The sequence below is a fragment of the Pelophylax lessonae genome (genome assembly GCF_965119305.1).
Source record: "Pelophylax lessonae genome assembly, chromosome: 2".
NCBI lineage: Eukaryota > Metazoa > Chordata > Amphibia > Anura > Ranidae > Pelophylax > Pelophylax lessonae.
Genome location: NC_138769.1, coordinates 111030831 through 111053966, shown reverse-complemented (window position 1 = coordinate 111053966; position 23136 = coordinate 111030831). Strand labels below are relative to the sequence as shown.

The window sequence follows — 23136 nt, the reverse complement described above, 5'->3', positions numbered from 1 at the left end:
CAGGTAAGTCTCTCTGTATTGAAGGGGGCACGCTGGTCTCTCTGCATTGAAGGGGGCATGCTGGTCATTCTGCATTGAAAGGGGGCACGCTGGTCACTCTGCATTGAAAGGGGACACGCTGGTCATTCTGCATTGAAAGGGGGCACGCTGGTCTCTCTGCATTGAAAGGGGGCACGCTGGTCATTCTACATTGAAAGAGGGCACGCTGGTCTCTCTGCATTGAAAGGGGGCACGCTGGTCACTATGCATTGAAAGGGGCCACGCTGGTCACTCTGCATTGAAAGGGGGCACACTATACCTTGATTACTGAAGGCCCCTTTCACACTTTTGTGACCTCAAAGTCACGCAATTTTTTGCCACAAAGCAATGCCTATTACATTTTTCTGTTTGCGCCCTCCCCCCCCCCAAAAAAAAAAAATTTGAGCACCAGCCACCACTGGTTGTATATAAAAAGCACAATTTATCTTTCAAAAAGTGTTTCCAGTGCTAAACCTTTCATCCAATTTCCTAATTGCTGCATTTGTACATTTCCAAAGTCAGTATAAAGGAATAGTAGTGGTTAAAAAAAGCACTTGCGGGTATAACCAATCATTTTTTGTGTGTAATTCTCCTTTAAGGGGGTGTGGCAGGGGTGTGTGTCCTATGACTACATACTTTTGCTAATAGGTGTCCCTCATTCCCATCCCAAAAAGTTGGGAGGTATGCTACCCCCATAGGAGTCGCTGAGTAGATGCGTCCTCTGTTCTTTGCCTTAAAGGGCCTCAGCCCCTCTGACACACCAAGTTGAGTGCAAAATCAGATAAATACAGTAAAGCATGGCAAATAATTCTCATTACCCACCAATAGTGCGATAGCAAAAGCAGAAACTAAACTAGTTAATAAAGGTAATCTTAATGTATTATTTCTTTCTTAAAGGAGTTGATAACCAAGCAAATACAAGTAAGTTAACAATTATTATTACACAGTTCACCATAAAGGATGACTAACCTTGAGGGCTAGTTATAAAGGGGCATACACCACCCAGACCAGCATCAAGTATCAATGTCATCCAAAAATGCAACGGTGGGCAGCAGTGAAGTTTTATCTAACAATACCTGAGCTATTTTGCTAATGTGCACTAGTGAGGGTGATGCTAGGCCTAAACTGGCTGAGTGGCACAATTAAATTTGAGTCAATATCAACAAAGATAGAGGAATATAAGGGGAAATCTGTAAGGTGAATGGTAGGGGCAGTCCTATTGGTTAGACTTTTGCTGGCTTATGTGGAGGGCCCTTTAATTGAGTGTTGGTGCACTTATGGTAGTCCTTCAGGCCTGCAAGCAGTAAGACAACAATGGGTGCAGCTGAGATCAGTGTATATGGATAATGATTCAGTATGACCACAGTCCAGAGTCGGAAGTGATGCAGTATGGGCTTGAGTGCAACAGAGTACTGCTATAGATGCCCTGCTCTCAGAGGCTTATCTACTGCTAACAATACATGGTGGGCTGGTGGGCCTCTCAGCAACTCCCCAATGTAAGATAAGATCTTATGATGGAAGAGCCCCTTTAGTCCAGCTCTTGTGTAGCTGTAACTTGAATGGCAGGAACAGAGGGACTAGCAAATGCTCTGGTCTCTCAGTGGCAGCCCCTAAAGGTGGATCGGATGGGCAGTGTTGCTGATCCCAGTGACCTCCTTTCTACTCCCAGGCTTTCTTGGCATGCCTTTTTCCCCTGCTCGCTCTAACAGGTCTGGATGCCTGGACTCCCACAAAACCCAGGCGATTCAATAAAAACTCTCTTAGGCTTCTTCTGTTCACACAGTGCCTTGTGGGACCTATAGTTCAGAAAGCTGTTTTTTCTATACATGGTTGCTGCCTCAAGCTAAAACTCCAAGGGTTCCAAGCGTGCTGGATTAAGATCTATGAGGTCATTGTCAGGAGTGTGTGTGCTTCTGCTTCATCATACCTGCTGGTTCCAGCATTCTGGTTTTGGCTGTGGCATTCCCGTCTCTGGGTGGGGGCCAAACCTGATTTAGCCAGCCAAGCCTGCAGTCTAATGCTTGTGATAGCTTGTGTAATACATGCAAGCACTCTGTCTGTCCTGCTCTGCTGTTTGGATTCCCCTATTTATGACCTCAGATCAGATTTTGACTACTCTCTGAACTCTGTCTGCCTTTTTACTATGGATTGACCCCAACTTTTCTGAACCTTTGTCTGCCTTGTATCTGGACTGTCATTGAACCATTATGCTGCTGGCTATGCCATGTAGTATTGGGTCTGGAACTAGGCAGGCACCATCAGATGGCTGGTCAGTCAGCTACAACCTTGTGAGGAACCTTTAGGGTTTCAAGGAAACCTGGTTGAGAAAGGCTGGTACAGAGCAGTAGTTCTCAATCAGTGCACTGTGCCACCCTGCCATTTTTGTTTCCCTGGAGTGCTTCAAACATGAAACCAGGTTTGCCCTGAATCGGAGGTGGATGAGGAGATTCTGTGGTAATGGTGGACTGATGTGAGGAAGAGACTCTGTCTTTTTTTTTTTTTTCTCTGTCATGGTGAGACTCAGAATGGGATGGGTAGCTCTCATATATAGGGGGGACTCTGATGTGAAGGGGGGACTTCCGATGTGATGAAGGCCTCTGGCATGAATGGGGGGGGCCTCTGTTGTCAAGGAGCTCTAAAAGGGTGGGAGGACATCTGATGTGAAAGGGGGCTACTGAAGTGAAATGATTTTATTCAAGATGATATGTGCATTTTGCCAGGTTTCCCACTAATATGTAACATTACATATGAAAAGAATGAATAGTGCGATAACCTAATATGTAGATGAAAATCAATAAACATAGAAATTCATAACTTGCACGTGTCAATATGAGTGCAAAATATAAAATCTTGTGAATAAGTCCGTGTTGGTGTAATGGTCAATTAAACACAAATGAGAAAAAACACAAGTCTCTCAAATAATGTGAAGTATATGAAACTTCAAAGCTTGAAAAAGGTGTTCGGTGCCAAATAGACGTGCCACTATGTAAAGGTGATCTTATTTCCCATATAAAATCCTTATTTTTGTCAAGGTGGCCCCTTACCGCAGAGAACTTCTAGGAAAGCTTTCAAATGGTACACTTTCTATGGCGTTGAAATGATGACACTTTATGGTAAAGATGAGTGCTTACCAGAAATCAGGGAGACTTGAGCATGGACTGCTGTAAGACAGGGAATTCCGCGAGGAAGCCTGGAAGCTGATCCGCTTTGCAGTGATGAGGTTCCAGCAATGTAAGGAGCAGGTACCCAATATAAAAAAAGGGGACTAATAGTGCATTACCTTCAATCCTTTTTAATTAAAAAAAGGCAGCTACTTACATAAATCAGGACAAACATGTGCAAAACAAGCTCAAGGATAGAACATGCACGGTCGCCTGCAGAACGGTCCGTGACGTGGGATGTCGCAGCTAGCTCCCTTTGACGCATTTCCACTTAGGAGTCGTCAACTGGGAATGGAGCTCCAGTCCCCTTTTTTTATATTGGGTACCTGCTCCGTGGAATTTGCTCCTTACATTGCTGGAACCTCATCACTGCAAAGCGGATCAGCTTCCAGGCTTCCTCGCGGAATTCCCTGTCTTACAGCAGTCCATGCTCAAGTCTCCCTGATTTCTGATATGTCAAACACTGTTTCACTGTTTCATATTCCAGCTCCAGGGTTCAATTATATACTGTATTTATATTTTATATATACATACCCAATTCCAAAAAAGTTGGGACACTGTACAAATTGTGAGTAAAAAAGAAATGGACTAATTTACAAATCTCATAAACTTATATTTTATTCACAATATAATATAGATAACATACCAAATGTTGATAGTGAGACAGTTTGAAATGTCATGCCAAATATTGGCTCATTTTGGATTTCATGAGGGCTACACATTCCAGATAAGTTGGGACAGGTAGCAATAAGAGGCCGAAAAAAGTTAAATGTACATATAAGGAACAGCTGGAGGACCAATTTGCAACTTATTAGGTCAATTGGCAACATGATTGGGTATAAAAAGAGCCTCTCAGAGTGGCAGTGTCTCTCAGAAGTCAAGATGGACAGGGGATCACCAATTCCCACAATGCTGCGGCAAAAAATAGTGGAGCAATATCAGAAAGGAGTTTCTCAGAGAAAAATTGCAAAGAGTTTGAAGTTATCATCTACAGTGCATAATATCATCCAAAGATTCAGGGAATCTGGAACAAATCTCTGTGCGTAAGGGTCAAGGCCGGAAAACCATACTGGATGCCAGTGATCTTCAAGCCCTTAGACGGCACTCGATCACATACAGGAATGCTACTGTAATGGAAATCACAACATGGGCTCAGGAATGCTTTCAGAAAACATTGTTGGTGAACACAGTCCACCGTGCCGTTGGTCGCTGCCGGCTAAAACCCTATAGGCCAAAAAAGAAGCTATATCTCAACATGATCCAGAAGCGCGGGCATTTTATCTGGGCCAAGGCTCATTTAAAATGGACTGTGGCAAAATGGAAAACTGTTTTGTGGTCAGACGAATCAAAATTTGAGGTTCTTTTTGGAAAACTGGGACGCCATGTCACGGACTAAAGAGGACAAGGACAACCCAAGTTGTTAAGAGTGCTCAGTTCAAAAGCCTGCATCTCTGATGGTATGGGGTTGCATGAGTGCATGTGGCATGGGCAGCCCACACATCTGGAAAGGCACCATCAATGCTCAAAGGTATATCCAAGTTCTAGAACAACATATGCTCCCATCCAGACGTCGTCTCTTTCAGGGAAGACCTTGCATTTTCCAACATGACAATCCCAGACCACATACTGCATCAATTACAACATCATGGCTGCGTAGAAGAAGGATCCGGGTACTGAAATGGCCAGCCTGCAGTCCAGATCTTTCACCCATAGAAAACATTTGGTGCATCATAAAGAGGAAGATGCGACAAAGAAGACCTAAGACAGTTGAGCAAATAGAAGCCTGTGTTAGACAAGAATGGGAAAACATTCATATTCCTAAACTTGAGCAACCTGTCTCCTTAGTCCCCAGATGTTTGCAGACTGTTATAAAAAGTAGAGTGGATGCCACACAGGGGTAAACATGGCCTTTTCCCAACTTTTTTGAGATGTGTTGATGCCATGAAATTTAAAATCAACGTATTTTTCCCTTAAAATGATACATTTTCTCAGTTTAAACATTTGATATGTAATCAACGTTTTATTCTGAATAACATATTGAAATTTGAAACTTCCACATCATTGCATTCTGTTTTTATTCACAATTTGTACAGTGTCCCAACTTTTTTGGAATTGGGTTTGTATATATATATATATATATATATATATATATATATATATATATATATATATATATATATTGTATATAGTTTATTTTTTTATTTCACCGCTTTAATTTTATTTTTTCACATTTTCGTGTAGGCCAAGCTGCATAGCCGGAATGATATTTTCAGCAGCTTGGTCAAACTAGAACACCACAGGGGCAGTTGTAACAATAGGTTTATTTAACATAGGTTGTAAATGCCCCGGACAGTTTTTTCAAATCTCCGTCACTGTCACTTTAGCTGGGCCACTTGGTTTTCATGTAAATGTATAGACACATGTAAAACAAAACAGTATGTAAATTATTAAAGGAATTAAAGTGGTTCTAAGGCCCCTTTCACATTTGGTTCCAATCAGCAGGGAATCAGCTGATCGGAGCAGAGAGTGACGGGTGACACATCTGTGTCCGCTCAGTTTCTGCAGAGTGGCCATGGACAGAGCCCACACTGCTATATGGGAAGATGGGAGTAAACAGACTGTGCTGTCCGTTTACACCTGACTACCTCTGATCTGCTCCACCTAAATGGAGGAGGATGGAGTCGGAGGTAGGCGAGTGTAAATAGACACACATCAGTTTTATTGGACAGAAATGAGCAAACTGTGACTGTCCCAGGAAATTGTGTTCAGTTCTAGAATCAGTCATAAAGTCATAAAAAAAGCCAGCCCTTCTTGAAAACACACTGCAAAGCATGGCTACATCTAGCAGCAGTTTAACTTGATTCTGTTTCTGTCTTTTCAACCTGTAGGGAATAACGCAGAGCGAGCTAGAATACAAAATCAGATCTGCGGCCAACCTGGAAGAGCTTCTTCGTATAACTCACCCCAGAGAGCTGAAGTTGTGGAGGTGTCGGTCAAAGCTGAAATCCTACATTAGCACTGACGCCAGATCTGGTCCTCATCGCTCCACCCGATTTGCTGCAGCTTTCTATGATATTGAAATACTAAAAGGTAATGAGCAATAACATAAAATAAAGGTTGCCCTGAAAGTGGAACTCCAGCCAAAACATTTTTAAAGGAGTACTAAATTCACATATAGATAATTAGGTATTAAATTAGGTATTAGACACAAAACGCTTTATTAGTCATGTTAAAATATTTTTTCTTACTTTGAAAATGTGTGCATTTTCATCAGTTCATCCCTGTGTCCTGAAGCTGCTGTTTTTGGTATTTCCTGCTAATTGCAAAAGTGAAAAAACATTTCCCTGGGGACCATTTAGATTTTCTTTTTCCAGGGAGATAGTTGGCCATTGAAAGGTGTAGACTTTAGCTATATAGTCTGTCCTTCAGTTGCTTGATTGGATTCTATCAGACCTGCTTCCTGAACAGCAACTGATCAGCACAGCTAGATTCTGCACCATCCAGCAGCCAGCAGGGAGGAACATGCTCTTCTATAGGAATGCCAAAGACGTGTTCTTTCACTCTGGCACATCACTATTCAACACTCTGTGCTATCAGTGCATCTGAATGGGTGGCTACAAAAGGAGATATTGAGAGAGCAAAATTGACTTAAACTGAACTGAAATTAACAAATAAATACACAGATGAAATACATACATATATTAGAGCTGTTTACTTCCTAAAGGTTTAGTATTTCTGTTTATCCAATGCAGAGATTTATATAACTCTGCCACAGAGCACTGCTGTGACTGGAAGGGCAGGAGGCCTGATTGTTTTCTGTTACAGTTAAGTAAAACTTAGAGGTCTTGTCCCTTCCCTCAGCCTGTAACTGGATAGTGAAAATTGAAGCAGCAGACTGATGAGCTCATCTCTCGTCATTATGCCCTATCAGCATGTCCCATGTTGGCACATGATCAGAACAGTACAACTCATTGGCTCCTTGTACTGCTTCTCCCTCTCCTAGTCTGAGCTCTGCTTTACAGAGACTGCAAGCGGTTTATATCTGGACACATTCAGGTGCTTACACTGCTTGCCTTAAAAAATACATTTAAAATGGAACTTTACCCATAACAACTTGATAACAAAAAATGTTCTTTAGAAAGAAACATACATTCCACATTAATAATTATGCTACCAGAATTAGTATGTACTGTGAATTGCGTCCAGCATTGCTTATGTTTCTTCCTGCTCGAGGCTGCCATTTTGCCGAAGCCCAGAACCCCAGAGCTGCAGGAAATATTTAGGCTGCCAGCAGATTGGCCTCTAGTGGCTCTAATTTGCACCACAATGCCAAAAATGGAGAGTAAGCATGTGCAGAGCAGGGCGAGACAATGTATTACCTGATTTTAAACAGTATGGTCACCTATTTTTTAAAGTTTTACATATCTACCATATATCTAAAAAAGGGGCTAGCATAACATAGGCCCTTAGGCCCCTTTCAGACAGGCCGACTAGGCCAGCGGAACCACCTGCTCAGCGGGGAATCTGTACGCTGATCTCCCTGAGAAGGTGGATGACAGCTCCGTGTCCACTTTCTTCTATGGGCGGTTGGATGGAAACCTGTCCGTGTACATCCAACTGTCATCCAGTCCACCAGACAAATGGGGAACAGGTCCCTCATCCATATGTTTTTAGTGGATAGGATCGGATGTCAGCGGTTGTCAATGGTCCGCCTAAAAACTGACAGGCGGACACAATCGGTCTGCCTGTGTAAAAGGAGCCTTAGTTGGATGGACCTGTTGATTACCTTTCCTTTTCCATGTACTGAATGTGCATTTCTAACTTTTCAATGTTTTTCTGAATAGCTGAGTTTTTTAATATTGTAAGTGTAGCACCCTCCTAGGTATGTGCTAGAGTGAGTGTATATAGTTTGTGGTTTCTCTGCTTAACAGGGAGACAGCTAGGCATATATATATGCTGTCTGCTTAACAATGGCTGTGATTGTTTAGCAGAGTCTGCTCAGTGTGCTCTGGTGCTGTTCCTGCTGTCTTGAGAAGTTTCACACTGGTCTAGCAGCTATGGAGTATACTGGACAGTGGGAGGAAACCTTGCAAATGAGAGCATGAATGTCTATACAGCCCTGGCCAATTAGAAGGGGATGTGCCGCAATGCATGTTGGGTAACTGTATTTATATTGGATGAGCGCATGGGCTCTGGGTCTTCCTCTATAGAGAGAGAGGTCCAGGTGGGGAGGAGGCTATTTCCCCTCCTCAGGCAAAGGCTGCCATGCGGCCACAGGTGGGCGACCTGAGCGCCTGAAACATTGAAGCTGCAACCCATGGTTCTTCTGAGAGCTGACTGAAGGAGGATGTTTGTGGATCCGGTCTGGTACTACTGAGGAAGGCACTTCAGGAGCCCTGTGAGTACAGACCCCCAGAAGGGGATCCCTGTGACTTGTACTGTTAAAAACCTCTTCTGGTGCTAGAAGTCAATGGCTGGGTGTAAGCTAAAGGGGACACTGGCTAGTGTCTTAAAGAAGCAAAGTCCACTGAGTTCCTTCTGATACAAAGGAACGTGTTCATTCCATACAGTTGTTGTATGGACCTAATAATAATATACTGCACAGTTCTATTGAGAAATTTGTCTTCACCTGTGAATAGTTAATTTGGAGTATCCTTCTAATTCCTTTCTCCTATCTAAGTTCTCCAAATAAAACACAATAAAACACAAAAACAAATCCCCTAGACTGGTAATTATAGACAACGAGTGTAAGAGTGTGTGTACCTGCGCATTAGGTTTCCCCTGCCGACGTCAGATGGCGGTGGAGACCTAATGAGCATGTGCGACAAAAGAGAGTAAGAGAGCCTGACCCAGTGCCGAGGTAAGTCACTGAAGGGGTTTTAACCACTTCAGCAACTTGGGAATCCCACTGCAGGGGGGAAAACACAGAAATGGATTACATTGGGGGGATTTATTGGGGGGGGGGGTTACAATGAGGAGATTACACTGGGGGGAGAACACTAGGGGGATTTACACAGAAGGGAGGTGGATTCACATGGGGAGGGAATTACACTTAGGGGAGCACACAGGAGAGAGTACACTGTGAGGATTACACTGAGGAGAGGGGGGGTACTCTCTGGGGTGAAGAAATACACTGGGGGGGGGGAGTCACAGTGGTCTTGGGGGGGAACAAATATTTGAGCTGGGAGGAGCACACCCTCGTCCATAAGTCATTGGCTCTGTGCTGGTGATTGACATTGGCGCTGGTGACTGACTTGTGTTGTGATTGGTCACCTGCTGCTGTTGCACTTTCCTTGTAGCTGTATGTATGTATGTATCCGATACTACTGCAACTGGACTGACTATGTCACAGGAACAGCGGGTACAGCTTTCTGGTGCCAGCTGACAACAGGGTGAGTGTGCTGTCTGGGGGTGGAGGGGAGGGTGGGCAGAGGAAATAGAAGCACACAAGGTGGCTACTTGTGTCATTGTGTAAGTTCAGTGACAAGTCAGAAACATACAGGCAATCTGGAGTTCTGTGACCATATGCTTTGCTGCTTCTGTGATGGTGGGCAACTGGGCATGTACAGTATGTAAAATGCCACATGTGTGTGAGCCAGGCTGGGGCTGAGACATTCTATCACTGCTAGGGTCAGCAGAAGTTCATCACAAATAATTTGTTATAATGGCACACAGTAAATCAATAACAAAAGTGCCATTCTAAAAAAAAAAAAAAAAACATAAATAGGTTGCCCTATTTTCTTCTGCTTTTTAAAAAATTTAGTTTTTTATTTATTTATTTCTTTTGGGGGGGGGGGGGGGGGTGCAAGTGCACGATCTTGCCTAGGGCGCAAAATAGTCTAGCAACTGCCCTGACTGCATGTCATCCACAGATCTGATCAGAGTAGTCTTGGGAGAGATATCGTGTGTGCATGTTCTGCAGACATCTGTAAAAATGTAGAAGTTGTAAAAATAGAACTGTAAAAGGAAAACAAATCATAAAAGCTTTATCTGAAGCTTTTCTGCAGATCGGTTGTACATGCAGTACTGTAAGAGAAAGGCATTACTTGACACTGATGTAGTCATAAATTATGCTTATGTAGTCATGTGCATTGTCTTTAACACGTTGAATAATATATTAGTTGCAGTTAGTGAACTTTGTACATATGGAAAAATCAATATTCTTTCTTTTAGGTCACAAAAGCTACACTTTTTTTGCAACCATGCCTACTTAAACGTAGCTTCTCCCCAAGTCTGGAGCTGGAAGGGGATGTACAAGATGTCACAAAAGTGAGTACACCCCTCACATTTTTGTAAATATTTTATTATCTCTTTTTATGTGACAACATTGAAAAAAAATGACACTTTGCTACAATGTAAAGTAGTGAGTGTGCAGCTTGTATAACAGTGTAAATTTGCTGTCCCCTCAAAATAACTCAACACACAGTCATTAATGTCTAAACCGCGGGCAACAAAAGTAAGTACACCCCAAAGTGAAAATGTCCAATTTGGACCCGAAGTGTCAATATTTTGTGTGGCCACCATTATTTTTCAGCACTAGCTTAACCCTCTTGGGCATGAAGTTCACCAGAGCCTCACAGGTTGCCACTGAAGTCCTCTTCAACTCCTCCATGAGGACATCACGAAGCTGGTGGATGTTAGAGACCTTGCGCTCCCTCACCTTCCGTTTGAAGATGCCCCATAGATTCTCAATAGGGTTTAAGTCTGGAGACATGCTTAGCCAGTCCAAAACCTTTACCCTCAGCTTCTTTAGAGAGGCAATGGTTGTCTTGGATGTGTGTTTGGGGTCTTTAACATGTTGCAATACTGCCCTGTGGCCCAGTCTCCAAAGGGAGGGGATCATACTCTGCTTCAGTATGTCACAGTACATGTTGGCATTCATGGTTCCCTCAATGAACTGTTCCCTCCCCAGTGCCGGCAGCACACATGAAGCCCCAGACCATGACACTCCCACCACCATTCTGGACTGTAGGCAAGACACATTTTTCTTTGTACTCCTCACCTAGTTGTTGCCACACACACTTGACACCCTCTGAACCAAATACGTTTTTGGTCTCATCTTGGTCTCATCAGATCACAGGACATGGTTCCAGTAATCCATGTTCTTAGTCTGCTTGTCTTCAGCAAACTGTTTGCGGGCTTTCTTGTGCATCATCTTTTTCGAAGAGGCTTCATTCTGGGATAACAGCCATGCCATGCAGAGTGGAACCTGTCCTGTTAAACCGCTATATGGCCTTAGCCACCATACTGCAGCTCAGTTTCAGGGTCTTAGCAATCTTCTTATAGCCTAGGCCATCTTTATGTAGAGCAACAGTTTTTTTTTTTAGATCGTCAGAGAGTTCTTTTCAACATGAGTTCCCATGTTGAACTTTCAGTGACCAGTATGAGAGAGTGAGAGCAATAACACAGAATTTACCACACCTGCTCCCCATTCACACCCGAGACCTTGTAACACTAACAAATCACATGACATAGGGGAGGGAAAATGGCTAATTGGGCCCAATTTCGACATTTTCACTTAGGGGTGTACTCACTTTTGTTGCCAATGGTTCAGACATTAATGGCTGTGTGTTGAGTTATTTTGAGGGGACAGCAAATGTACACTGTTATACAAGCTGTACACTCACTACTTTACATTGTAGCAAAGTGTCATATATTTAGTGTTGCCACATGAAAATATATAATAAATATTTACAAAAATGAGAGGGGTGTACTCACTTTTGTGAGATACTGTCAGACATGGGAGTAAGTCACACATGTGCAAGTCACAAGCAAGTCTCAAGTCTTAACCTTCAAGCCTCAAGCAAGTCCCAAGTTACTGTGGCGAAAAGCAAGCAAGTCAAGTCGAGTCTCTGCTAGAAGTCAAGCAAGTCAAGTCAAGTCATTTATTTTGGTCAAGTCACAAATCAAGTCAAAATACTGATCTACCCCAATTTTCACCTTTAAATCAGTTAAAAGTCAGTGGTCAGGAAAGGTTTTGTTTTATTTTGAACATTAACAAAACTGCTTAGTGCTTTTTTTCTTGGCATAATAAAGAAACACTTTGAATGCCCAAACAGCTCAAAATCCTTTTTTTCATGTTTCAACACCACAGTCACTAAAAACATGTTAAGTATTTCCATTGTTAAACAGCCAGTGTCCTAAAAATCATAACACACTGAGGTGTTTTAAGTGACTGTGATGTCAGAAACATAACAGGCACATTCATTTTGCTTTAACACATCTTGAGAAAATGCAAATATTTAATAACCTAAAAAAGTAAAGTCATTTCGAGTCATATGTCTCAAGTCGAAGTCAAGTCTCAAGTCATGAATACCAAGTCAAAGTCAAGTCGAGTCTTTTATTAATTTTAGATAAGCAAGTTTTAAGTCTGACTTAAGTCAAGTCATGTGACTCGAGTCCCCCACCACTGGATACTGTATGTAGTGGAGTGCTTCTTAATGATGTGTAGTATAATGCCATGTAGGGAATTGGTCACTGTGTTGCTGTGTTCTACACTGTCCCCTCATAAGCCTAGGATGGATTTACACCACACACCTAGGGGGCATGCTCTTGACACTGTAAGCTTCCATGAAGTGGGTTGAATGAGGCTGGGTGTTTCTGAACCTAGAAGAGGAGCAGTGGCCAGTGCCGAAAGGAGATGCAGAGTGCATTTCTAAAGCAGTGTGAATGGTGCTGTATAGTGAAATAGTCACTGTCCTCTACAACATTCTCTTGTAAGCTTAGGGTAGCTTGATGCCACACCTCCAGGGGGGTTGCTCTTGACACCCTAAGCTCCCATGAAGTCGGTTGAATGAAGCTGGGTGTCTATGAACCTAAAAAAGAAAGCCATGGGCAGGACTGTAGGAAGATGTGGAGTGCATTGCTGGAGCAGTGGTGGCGGATGGTTGCGCGGGAGTGACGTCATTGTGGCTCGGCCATTTAAGAGGCCGCAGCTCGTGAACCCAGAAAGGAAGACAATGTGAAGATGGAAGCCTCTGCAGCGGTGACAACGTGCCACTGGAGGGCTTCATTTCAAGGAAAGTCTTTCATAATGTGCTAGTATGTGATGCTTAAGAGCACATAGGTCTTTACTTTGAAGGGAGAAATATTTTTTTATTTAAAGTTTACTACTACTTTAATTCTTTTATTTTATATATATATAGTAAAATTAAATACAGTCAGGTCCATAAATATTGGGACATCGACACTTTTTGGCTCTATACACCACCACAATGGATTTGAAATGAAACAAACATGATGTGCTTTAACTGCAGATGTTCAGCTTTAATTTGAGGGTATTTACATCCAAATCAGGTGAACAGTGTAGGAATTACAACAGTTTGTATATGTTCCTCCCACTTTTTAAGGGACCAAAAGTAATGGGACAGATTAACAATCATAAATCAAACTTTCACTCTTTAATACTTGGTTGCAAATCCTTTGCAGTCAATTACAGCCTGAAGTCTGGAACGCATAAACATCACCAGATGCTGGCTTTCATCCCTGGTGATGCTCTGCCAGGCCTCTACTGCAACTGTCTTCAGTTCCTGCTTGTTCTTGGGCATTTTCCCTTCAGTTTTGTCTTCAGAAAGTGAAATGCATGCTCAATCGGATTCAGGTCCGGTAATTGACTTGGCCATTGCATAACATTCCACTTCCTTCCCTTAAAAAACTCTTTGGTTGCTTTCGCAGTATGCTTCGGGTCATTGTCCATCTGAACTGTGAAGCACCGTCCAATGTGTTCTGAAGCATTTGGCTGAATAAGAGCAGATAAGATTGCCCGAAACACTTCAGAATTCATCCTGCTGCTTTTGTCAGCAGTCACATCATCAATAAATACAAGAGAACCAGTTCCATTGGCAGCCATACATGCCCATGCCATGACACTACCACCACCATGCTTCACTGAAGAGGTGGTATGCTTTGGATCATGAGCAGTTCTTTTCCTTCTCCATACTCTTCTCTTCCCATCACTCTGGTACAAGTTGATCTTGGTCTCATTTGTCCATAGGATGTTGTTCCAGAACTGTGAAGGCTTTTTTAGATGTTGTTTGGCAAACTCTAATCTGGCCTTCCTGTTTTTGAGGCTCATCAATGGTTTACATTTTGTGGTGAACCCTCTGTATTCACTCTGGTGAAGTCTTCTCTTGATTGTTAACTTTGACACACATACACCTACCTCCTGGAGAGTGTTCTTGATCTGGCCAACTGTTGTGAGGGGTGTTTTCTTCACCAGGGAAAGAATTCTTCGGCCATCCACCACAGTTGTTTTCCGTGGTCTTCCGGGTCTTTTGGTGTTGCTGAGCTCACCGGTGCGTTCTTTCTTTTTAAGTTTGTTCCAAACTGTTGATTTGGCCACACCTAATGTTTTTGCTATCTCTCTGATAGGTTAGTTTGGTTTATTCAGCCTAATGATGGCTTGCTTCACTGATAGTGACAGCTCTTTGGATCTCTGTAACGTTCCTTGCGTTTCTTATAAGGTGTGGATTTTCAGCTGCAGAAGTAGTTCCACGTCAGTAGTCATGTAGGAGATATGCTGAGATAGCAATCCCAACCTCAATGACTCATCATGTATGGAAGGTCTTATTTCAGCCAGTAAATACACACAGTAATTAAGCTGGTTCCTAGTGTGACTTTATATACATGTGGTAAGACAATGATAAAGGTCTTAGGGATAGGTTTGAGTGGAAGTGGTAGGTGACAGACACTTGAGGTGAGACAGTGCAGATGGATGCAGGAAGGGTTAGCGATCATAACAGATGACAGAGTAGCAGGTGCATACAGGAGAGATCAACCCAGTGCAGGAAATAGTAGCAGTAGCCTCAAGAGCTAGCAATCTAGTTATGCAGATGTAAAAGACAGTCCTTGCTATGCAGAGCTAAATAGTGTAAGCCTAGTACAAGTCTATAGAGATTTCCCCTGTGGGGTACTTAGCACTAATAGCGATAGCCGAAGGATCGTTCAGGAGATGCGGATGATCCAGTAGCAGGATGCAGGGATCAGCGCAGCGAGGTTCGTCAGCGAGGAGAGCTTGCAAGCATGGAAGCTTCAAGCAAGATTAGTATCCAGGTACTGGTGTTTGAACGAACACATGTGAGTGAGAACCGACGCCCTAAATAGTCATCTAGTCCGGCGCTGGGTGATGACAGCTTCAGCCTTAAAGGGAAACACACCTATATGTGTTTCTTCTGTCTAGGTCAGTGGTTCTTAACCTTGTTGGAGGTACTGAACCCCACCAGTTTCATATGCGCATTCACCGAACCCTTCTTAATTGGAAAAATAAAATATGATTTTTTAAAATTCAAAACATAGGTATATATTTAGGACGGTATATATTAATACATAGGTGCACAAAATGAACAAAACCATTAAAGAACAAAACCATTGCATTAATACTGACCGCTGACCATTTGCATTAACGCTGACCGCTGACCATTTACATTAACGCTGACCATTTGCATTAACGCTGACCGCTGACCATTTACATTAACACTGACCGCTGACCATTTACATTAACACTGACCGCTGACCATTTTCATTAACACTGACCGCTGACCATTTACATTAACACTGACCGCTGACCATTTACATTAACACTGACCGCTGACCATTTACATTAACACTGACCGCTGACCATTTTCATTAACACTGAGCGCTGACCATTTTCATTAACACTGAGCGCTGACCATTTTCATTAACACTGAGCGCTGACCATTTGCATTAATACTGAGCACTGACCATTTGCATTACCAACCAACTAACCAAAAAAAAATAAAAAAAAAGGCTCTCCTAACTTAAAAAAAAAAAAAAAAAGCCATACCAATACTGCACACTCACTGTGTATAACTGTTATACACAGTGTGTGGGCGCCTTTTTAGTAAAACACTTCTCTGCAGAAAACACCACACCACCACATCTACCTACCTTAGTCCTCCTGATTCTGGGCTGGCTGCTGCGCTGGCTGGCCTAGTAGTGCGTGGCCTGTGGGTGGCCTGCTCTGGCCTGGGTCTGGTGCCAGACTGGTGTCAGGCTCACTCAGTGAGTCACTTGAGTGAGCCACCACTCACTAAGCCTCCTCCTAGGCCTAGGAGTTGGACCTCTCTCCCCTCTAGTCTCCGAGTCACCACTCTCACTCCGCTCAGTGTGTCCTTGTCCTCGCCATCAGTGCACTGACACACAGTGTGTCAGTGTCACATGACATGTGAATCACTCCGCCAGGTCCGGGCTCTGCACTGTGGGGATGTTGTGTGTTTCCATGATGACGGCGCGGAGTGGGAGCCGAAGGACACGCCCAAAATTGGAGAAATAGTCCCTGACAGCGAAGTGGTACTAGAGGAGGGTGTGTGTGTCATCACGAATCATATGAGTCCTCCGCCGAACCCCTGAGTCTGACTCACCGAACCCCTGGGGTTCGATCGAACCCAGGTTAAGAAACACTGGTCTAGGTAGATGGAAATCACCCGGAATAAATGTGATAGGAGGCACTGAGAGTGCCAGAACCTTACAATCTCATGTTGAGAGTTGACAGCAACAGATTCCAAATGCAAATAGCACACTTGAAATGAACTCTGGACCTTTTATCTGCTCCTTGTAAATGGGATAATGAGGGAATAACACACACCTGGCCATGGAACAGCTGAGCAGCCAATTGTCCCATTATTTTTGGCCCCTTAGTGGGAGGCAAATATACAAACTGTTGTAATTCCTACACATTTCACCTGATTTGGATGTTAATACCCTCAAATTAAAGCTGACTATCTGCAGTTAAAGCACATCTTATTTGTTTCATTTCAAATCCATTGTGTCCATTGTGGTGGTGCATAGAGCCAAAAAGAATAGAATTGTGTTGATGTCCCAATATTTATGGACCTGACTGTACATTAACACAATTTCCTAAGCACTGTAAATGTTTTAAACTTAGATTCTAGGAATGATAACAGTAATATTTATTAATAGGCACAATGCTTGTATCTGAAAAGCATGTGCTTTGATAAAATAAGTGTGCAGTGATGGTTAGTAAACAAACTGGCATTTACCAAAACGTACAAGAATCTAAATAATCCAAATTCAAGCATGAGAAGCGCAAAGTGTCTGATCGTTAACAGTGTGAGAATGCATTTGATCTACATGGCCATGGGAATGACTGTCTCCTTGATAACATGTGTATGGAATGTAAAACAACATAGTTAATAAAATAGCATCTATTTAAAAAACGACACCAGGGCCCAGGCTGTACTGAAGTTTGATTCTAAAGCTACCCAAAACCTTATGAAAGGGTTAGTCTACCCAAACTAACATTGCGTTATGCTGTAAATCAGGGCAGACCCCAACAGACAACAAAGCAGAGACAATTGTAGCAATTACACCCATAGGAGCCGCTGAGGATGATGGGTCCTCTGTTCTGCCATGACTCTCTTAACTGCTCGATCTCCCCTGACACACTCAGTCATTGACCAAAATCCATTTATACCTGTGGGACTTAAGAGTTAGTAAACTAGCACTATATAACAATGTACAGGAATTAAGCCTCAGGCAACTTGGAGGTAAATTAATTAAATGTAGTATGGCAAGTGTAATTAAACAAGGCATGCATCAATGAACAAATAATTACTTGGACTTAAAGTGGAACTTCACTCTCCTAATCAACATTGATCATTTTAATCCTCATGCTTCTAGCAATAGTAAATAGATATGAAAGTGTATCATATTTACGTGTTTTAAACTTGTTTTTTTTACATTTCTTCAGTTACTTCCTGGTTTCCTGCCTAGGCAAATTATGTTATATGTCCCAGGGGTCTTCAGGAGGGGAGGAGATGAGGTGATGAAGTAAATGCTACATGAATCATTTTCCCTTACTCAAGATGGCCATGGCCAAAAATGCTAGGGGGTGATTTTCAAAGCAATTTCTCAGCAAAATAAAGCATGAAGACATGGATGGATGGAGGAGTTTGCTGTGAATAATAAAAATTAATTAAATAGCGTTTTTGGTTTGTGGTGCTCAGATGCAGTGAAGATCCGCTTTAAGAGCACTATCTGTTGAACAGATATTGATCCACTAACTGTCACTGGAAAGGCTATAGCCAAGTTATATAGAACTATAACCTTGCAACTAGAATCTCTAGAACTATATCAACTTCTTCCAAAGGATACAAAAGAGTCCTTGTATGCACGCTATGCATACAACCCAAGCAGCAGTGGGCGAGAGTATGGGTGTCTAGTGTAGGGGGTACCCCTTGAAGATGGCGGAAAATTACCTGGCTACTAATAGTTACCATTGGTTGGCTTTCGATGGGGCCCTTCTTTAGGTGATGCACTTTCCTTTTTAAGAGTTTCATTGGTAAATGTTAACAAGTAACTAGATAACAGTGGTCTTTATGGCATTTATTGTGTATGGCAAGATATTAAGATGTGTATCTTAGCTCACCACTCCTGGCAGGAGTCTCCTTTGGTCCTAATGGCTTGGTGATCAGCAGGTTCCAGAAGCCAGGTCCCAGATCATCACAAAGGAATGCAGTCTCTCAGCTCCAATCCTGGAGGCACAGCAACTCTCTCCCTCAAGCTCAGTCTCTGTAGGCAGCTCTGGAAGACTAGGATGCAGATCTGTTCTCACTTCCTGGTAGAGGTGAGCAGGCACAGCAACGGGTCCTCTTAAGTCAATGATAAAAAGATCTGGTGCCTAGGAGTATTTTTGGAAGCAAAGGGCTATTTCGTGATACTAAGAAAAAGAGAAACTTTCAGAAATGCAGCCAATCCCCTCTATCAATGCTATGTGGATAATGTGACAAAGAAAAAATTAGTGCAATTTCTGTAGGTTTGTCTATACTATAACTTGTTACTGCAGTGTGAGTATTAAACACTGAATTTAACATAAAGTGAATGAAGTAATAAATAAATAACTGGTGTTTAAACAATTAATGAACTGATCAATAATGGTCTAAAAAGTGCTAGTGCTTGAAAAAGTGATTTGAAAGTAACTGTGCAGAATAATGTTGCCAAAGTGCAATTGTGATGTGTCTCTCCTGATGATGACAGCTGATTACTATTAATCTCTATCCCAATGTGTTTTATATATCCCTAATGATTTATTGTAATCTGTTATTTTGTATATGTGTGGATAGTGACCAACCTAATCCTCCAATTAGGCGAGTGCTAGTGCAATTAAATATATTATGTTATGAAAGTGCTAGTGCAAAATAATATATGTACAATATATACCAATCGTTGTATCAAATGACCAAGGTAAATATAAGATATAAATATGACAAAAAATAAAAATGTGAATTTTCAAAGTCCATCAAACAAAGTCCATATTAAATTATCCAGTGTTAATCCATAATTATTTCTACCCAATTTTGTGATAATTTAATAGATGTAAACTAAAATATTCAACTTTTAGTAGAGGAACGGGTAAAGTGAGCATGTACTAAGTAAATATGACACCAATAATTAAGGGTTTCTGTGGACTTTTTTTGTCACCCCCCAGAAATGGGTCCACTGAGGCCCCGAACATCAGTGTTCCCTCTTTGCACTGTCAGGCTTGTTTTTGCACTTTACAATTATGCAGTTTAAAATAGAACCTCAGTTAATTTCATTTTTGAGGTTCTCCCATGTGAGGTGCTGGCTATTATTGTGAATGAGAAACAAAATGTAGTACCAATTCTTAGGGCAGAGATGTAGTAAGGACAGGTGGGAAACCAAGAGTAGTCAAGTATCAAGAACGCAGCATGGGTCAGCAGCAGGCAGAAACTGAAAAAGTACACAGACGCAACCCAGCAGGTCAGGATACATACAGCTTTGATCCCCTTTTCTGAGTGTTTTTATACCAGTTTAAACTCTACTGATTAGAGCCAGGTGTGTAGCTGCAGCATGATCATGACACTCACCTTACATTTAGGCAAACCCTTTACAAGAGTTAAGGCCCGTACACACGATACGAAAATCGGAAGTAAAATTTAGTCCGACGAAAGATCTGACGATTTTCGGATTGTAAGAATGGTGCTTTTGACAGCCGAATACGATTTTTTAGACGACAAAATCTGGATGTGTAGGCTAAAAAAATTTTATTGTAAGTCAACACAACAGCCGATTTTCATTTAATTAGTACAGTTTTGGCCTGAAAAAAAATTGTAAGAACAAGACTAGGCAGAAATGAAAGAACACATACAAAACAATTCAACACATGACATCACTTCTGAAGTAGAATTCTGTCGTACAGGAATTTTCTTATGAAAGTAACCTCTTCACTTTCCATATGAGACTAGCATGCAACAAAAATCAGAGGAAAGATCGTTCGATAATCTGATCGTGTGTATGAGGCTTTAGTTGACAAAGATCCAGAAATTCTAATCATAAGGGAAGATACAGTGGGTACGGAAAGTATTCAGACCCCTTACATTTTTCACTCTTTGTTATATTGCAGCCATTTGCTAAAATCATTTAGGTTCATTCTTCTTCCTCATGAATGTACACATAGCACCCCATACTGACAGAAAAACACAGAATTGTTGACATTTTTGCAGATTTATTAAAAAAGAAAAACTGAAATATCACATGGTCCTAAGTATTCAGACCCTTTGCTGTGACACTCATATATTTAACTCAGGTGCTTTCCATTTCTTCTGATCGTCCTTGAGATGGTTCTACACCTTAATTTGAGTCCAGCTGTGTTTGATTATACTGATTGGACTTGATTAGGAAAGCCACACACCTGTCTATATAAGACCTTCCAGATCACAATGCATGTCAGAGCAAATGAGAATCATGAGGACAAAGGAACTGCCTGAAGAGCTCAGAGACAGAATTGTGGCAAGGCACAGATCTGGCCAAGGTTACAAAAAGATTTCTGCTGCACTTAAGGTTCCTAAGAGCACAGTGGCCTCCATAATCCTCAAATGGAAGACGTTTGGGACGACCAGAACCCTTCCTAGAGCTGGCCGTCCGGCCAAACTAAGCTATCGGGGGAGAAGAGCCTTGGTGAGAGAGGTAAAGAAGAACCCAAAGATCACTGTGGCTGAGCTCCAGAGATGCAGTCAGGAGATGGGAGAAAGTTGTAGAAAGTCAACCATCACTGCAGCCCTCCACCAGTCGGGGCTTTATGGCAGAGTGGCCCAACGGAAGCCTCTCCTCAGTGTAAGACACATGAAAGCCCGCATGGAGTTTGCTAAAAAAACACCTGAAGGACTCCAAGATGGTGAGAAATAAGATTCTCTGGTCTGATGAGACCAAAATAGAACTTTTTGGCCTTAATTCTAAGCGGTATGTGTGGAGAAAACCAGGCACTGCTCATCACCCGTCCAATACAGTCCCAACAGTGAAGCATGGTGGTGGCAGCATCATGCTGTGGGGGTGTTTTTCAGCTGCAGGGACAGGACGACTGGTTGTAATCGAGGGAAAGATGAATGCGGCCAAGTACAGGGATATCCTGGACAAAAACCTTCTCCAGAGTGCTCTGGACCTCAGACTGGGCCGAAGGTTTACCTTCCAACAAGACAATGACCCTAAGCACACAGCTAAAATAACGAAGGAGTGGCTTCACAACAACTCCGTGACTGTTCTTGAATGGCCCAGCCAGAGCCCTGACTTAAACCCAATTGAGCATCTCTGGAGAGACCTAAAAATGGCTGTCCACCAACGTTTACCATCCAACCTGACAGAACTGGAGAGGATCTGCAAGGAGGAATGGCAGAGGATCCCCAAATCCAGGTGTGAAAGACTTGTTGCATCTTTCCCAAAAAGACTCCTGGCTGTATTAGATCAAAAGGGGGCTTCTACTAAATACTGAGCAAAGGGTCTGAATACTTAGGACCATGTGATATTTCAGTTTTTCTTTTTTAATAAATCTGCAACAATGTCAACAATTCTGTGTTTTTCTGTCAGTATGGGGTGCTATGTGTACATTCATGAGGAAGAAGAATGAACTTAAATGATTTTAGCAAATGGCTGCAATATAACAAAGAGTGACAAATTTAAGGGGGTCTGAATACTTTCCGTACCCACTGTATTTTAGTAAGAGCAAAGTTTTGTTCCAACTGGAGGGGGCTATGTTGGAGGGGTCTGCAATACCTACGTATACCTACATGTGGCTGCAATCATACACCCATGACTATATTCTGATATATGCAGCCACACAAATCTATATGTGGACACAAATGTACATGCATAGCTAGAGTACATGTAGATACAAAGACCATCTGGTATGACATGTTTTGAAAAATAAACTACACAAAGTGACAGCACTGGAAGAAAGAGAGAAGAGATTTTGTTGGATTCTGGCCCTTATCAAAATTGTCAAAACACACTTGATAAAACTGTAGTATCTATCACTGAGTGTGCTCATTAGGCTTCTCCTTCATGTCTGTATGTTGATGTTGGCTGTCTCAGATTCTTTTCCAATCATTTATTTCACATATATTTGTTTTAGTTGCTTTTAAATTGCCTTTCTTTCTAGGATCATTTCCATTTTTAACAAATAACACAAGAGGAAAAATAAAGAGGCACTTGAATTTGTCAAAGGTATCCAACTTATGCAACTTTTCCACATTTCTGAATAGCAGCTGGCTGGACCACATACTGTAGTATAACTTAGCATATTGTTGATGATAATGTTTAACAGATTTCAGTGCAGGCTATTCTGATTGATTATTGATTGTTCCGTTTACTATGGTAGTAAACTCCCATGGACGATTTTTATCTTTAGGTAAGCCTATAGTAAGGCCCCTTTCACACGGGGTTTTCCACCCTACGGGCTCAGTTTTGCTCAGCAGGGGTTGATCCGCTGATCCTCGCTGAGCAGACAGATAACGACTCCGTCTCCGCTTACTTTGCAGAGGCAGAGCTGTCAGAGCCCCGCTCTCCTCTATGGGAGATCGGATGAGAACAGACCGCCTGTCCGTTTTCGTCCCATTTTATCCGATCCAATCCTACAAAAATAGGGTTTCCATCCATCTGGATTTCAGGGACAGGATCGGATAGCAGC

The 23136-nt window shown here is 42.2% G+C and overlaps 1 protein-coding gene across 1 annotated transcript in view; it reads left to right on the top strand.

Moving 5' to 3' along the window:
• Positions 1-23136, top strand: part of VEGFD (vascular endothelial growth factor D) — a 99296-nt gene that overhangs the window by 42634 nt on the left and 33526 nt on the right. Inside the window, exon 2 of the mRNA XM_082247095.1 lies at positions 6068-6269. Within this exon, the coding sequence (XP_082103221.1) occupies positions 6068-6269 (202 nt within the window). The remainder of the gene's footprint in view (positions 1-6067; positions 6270-23136) is intronic.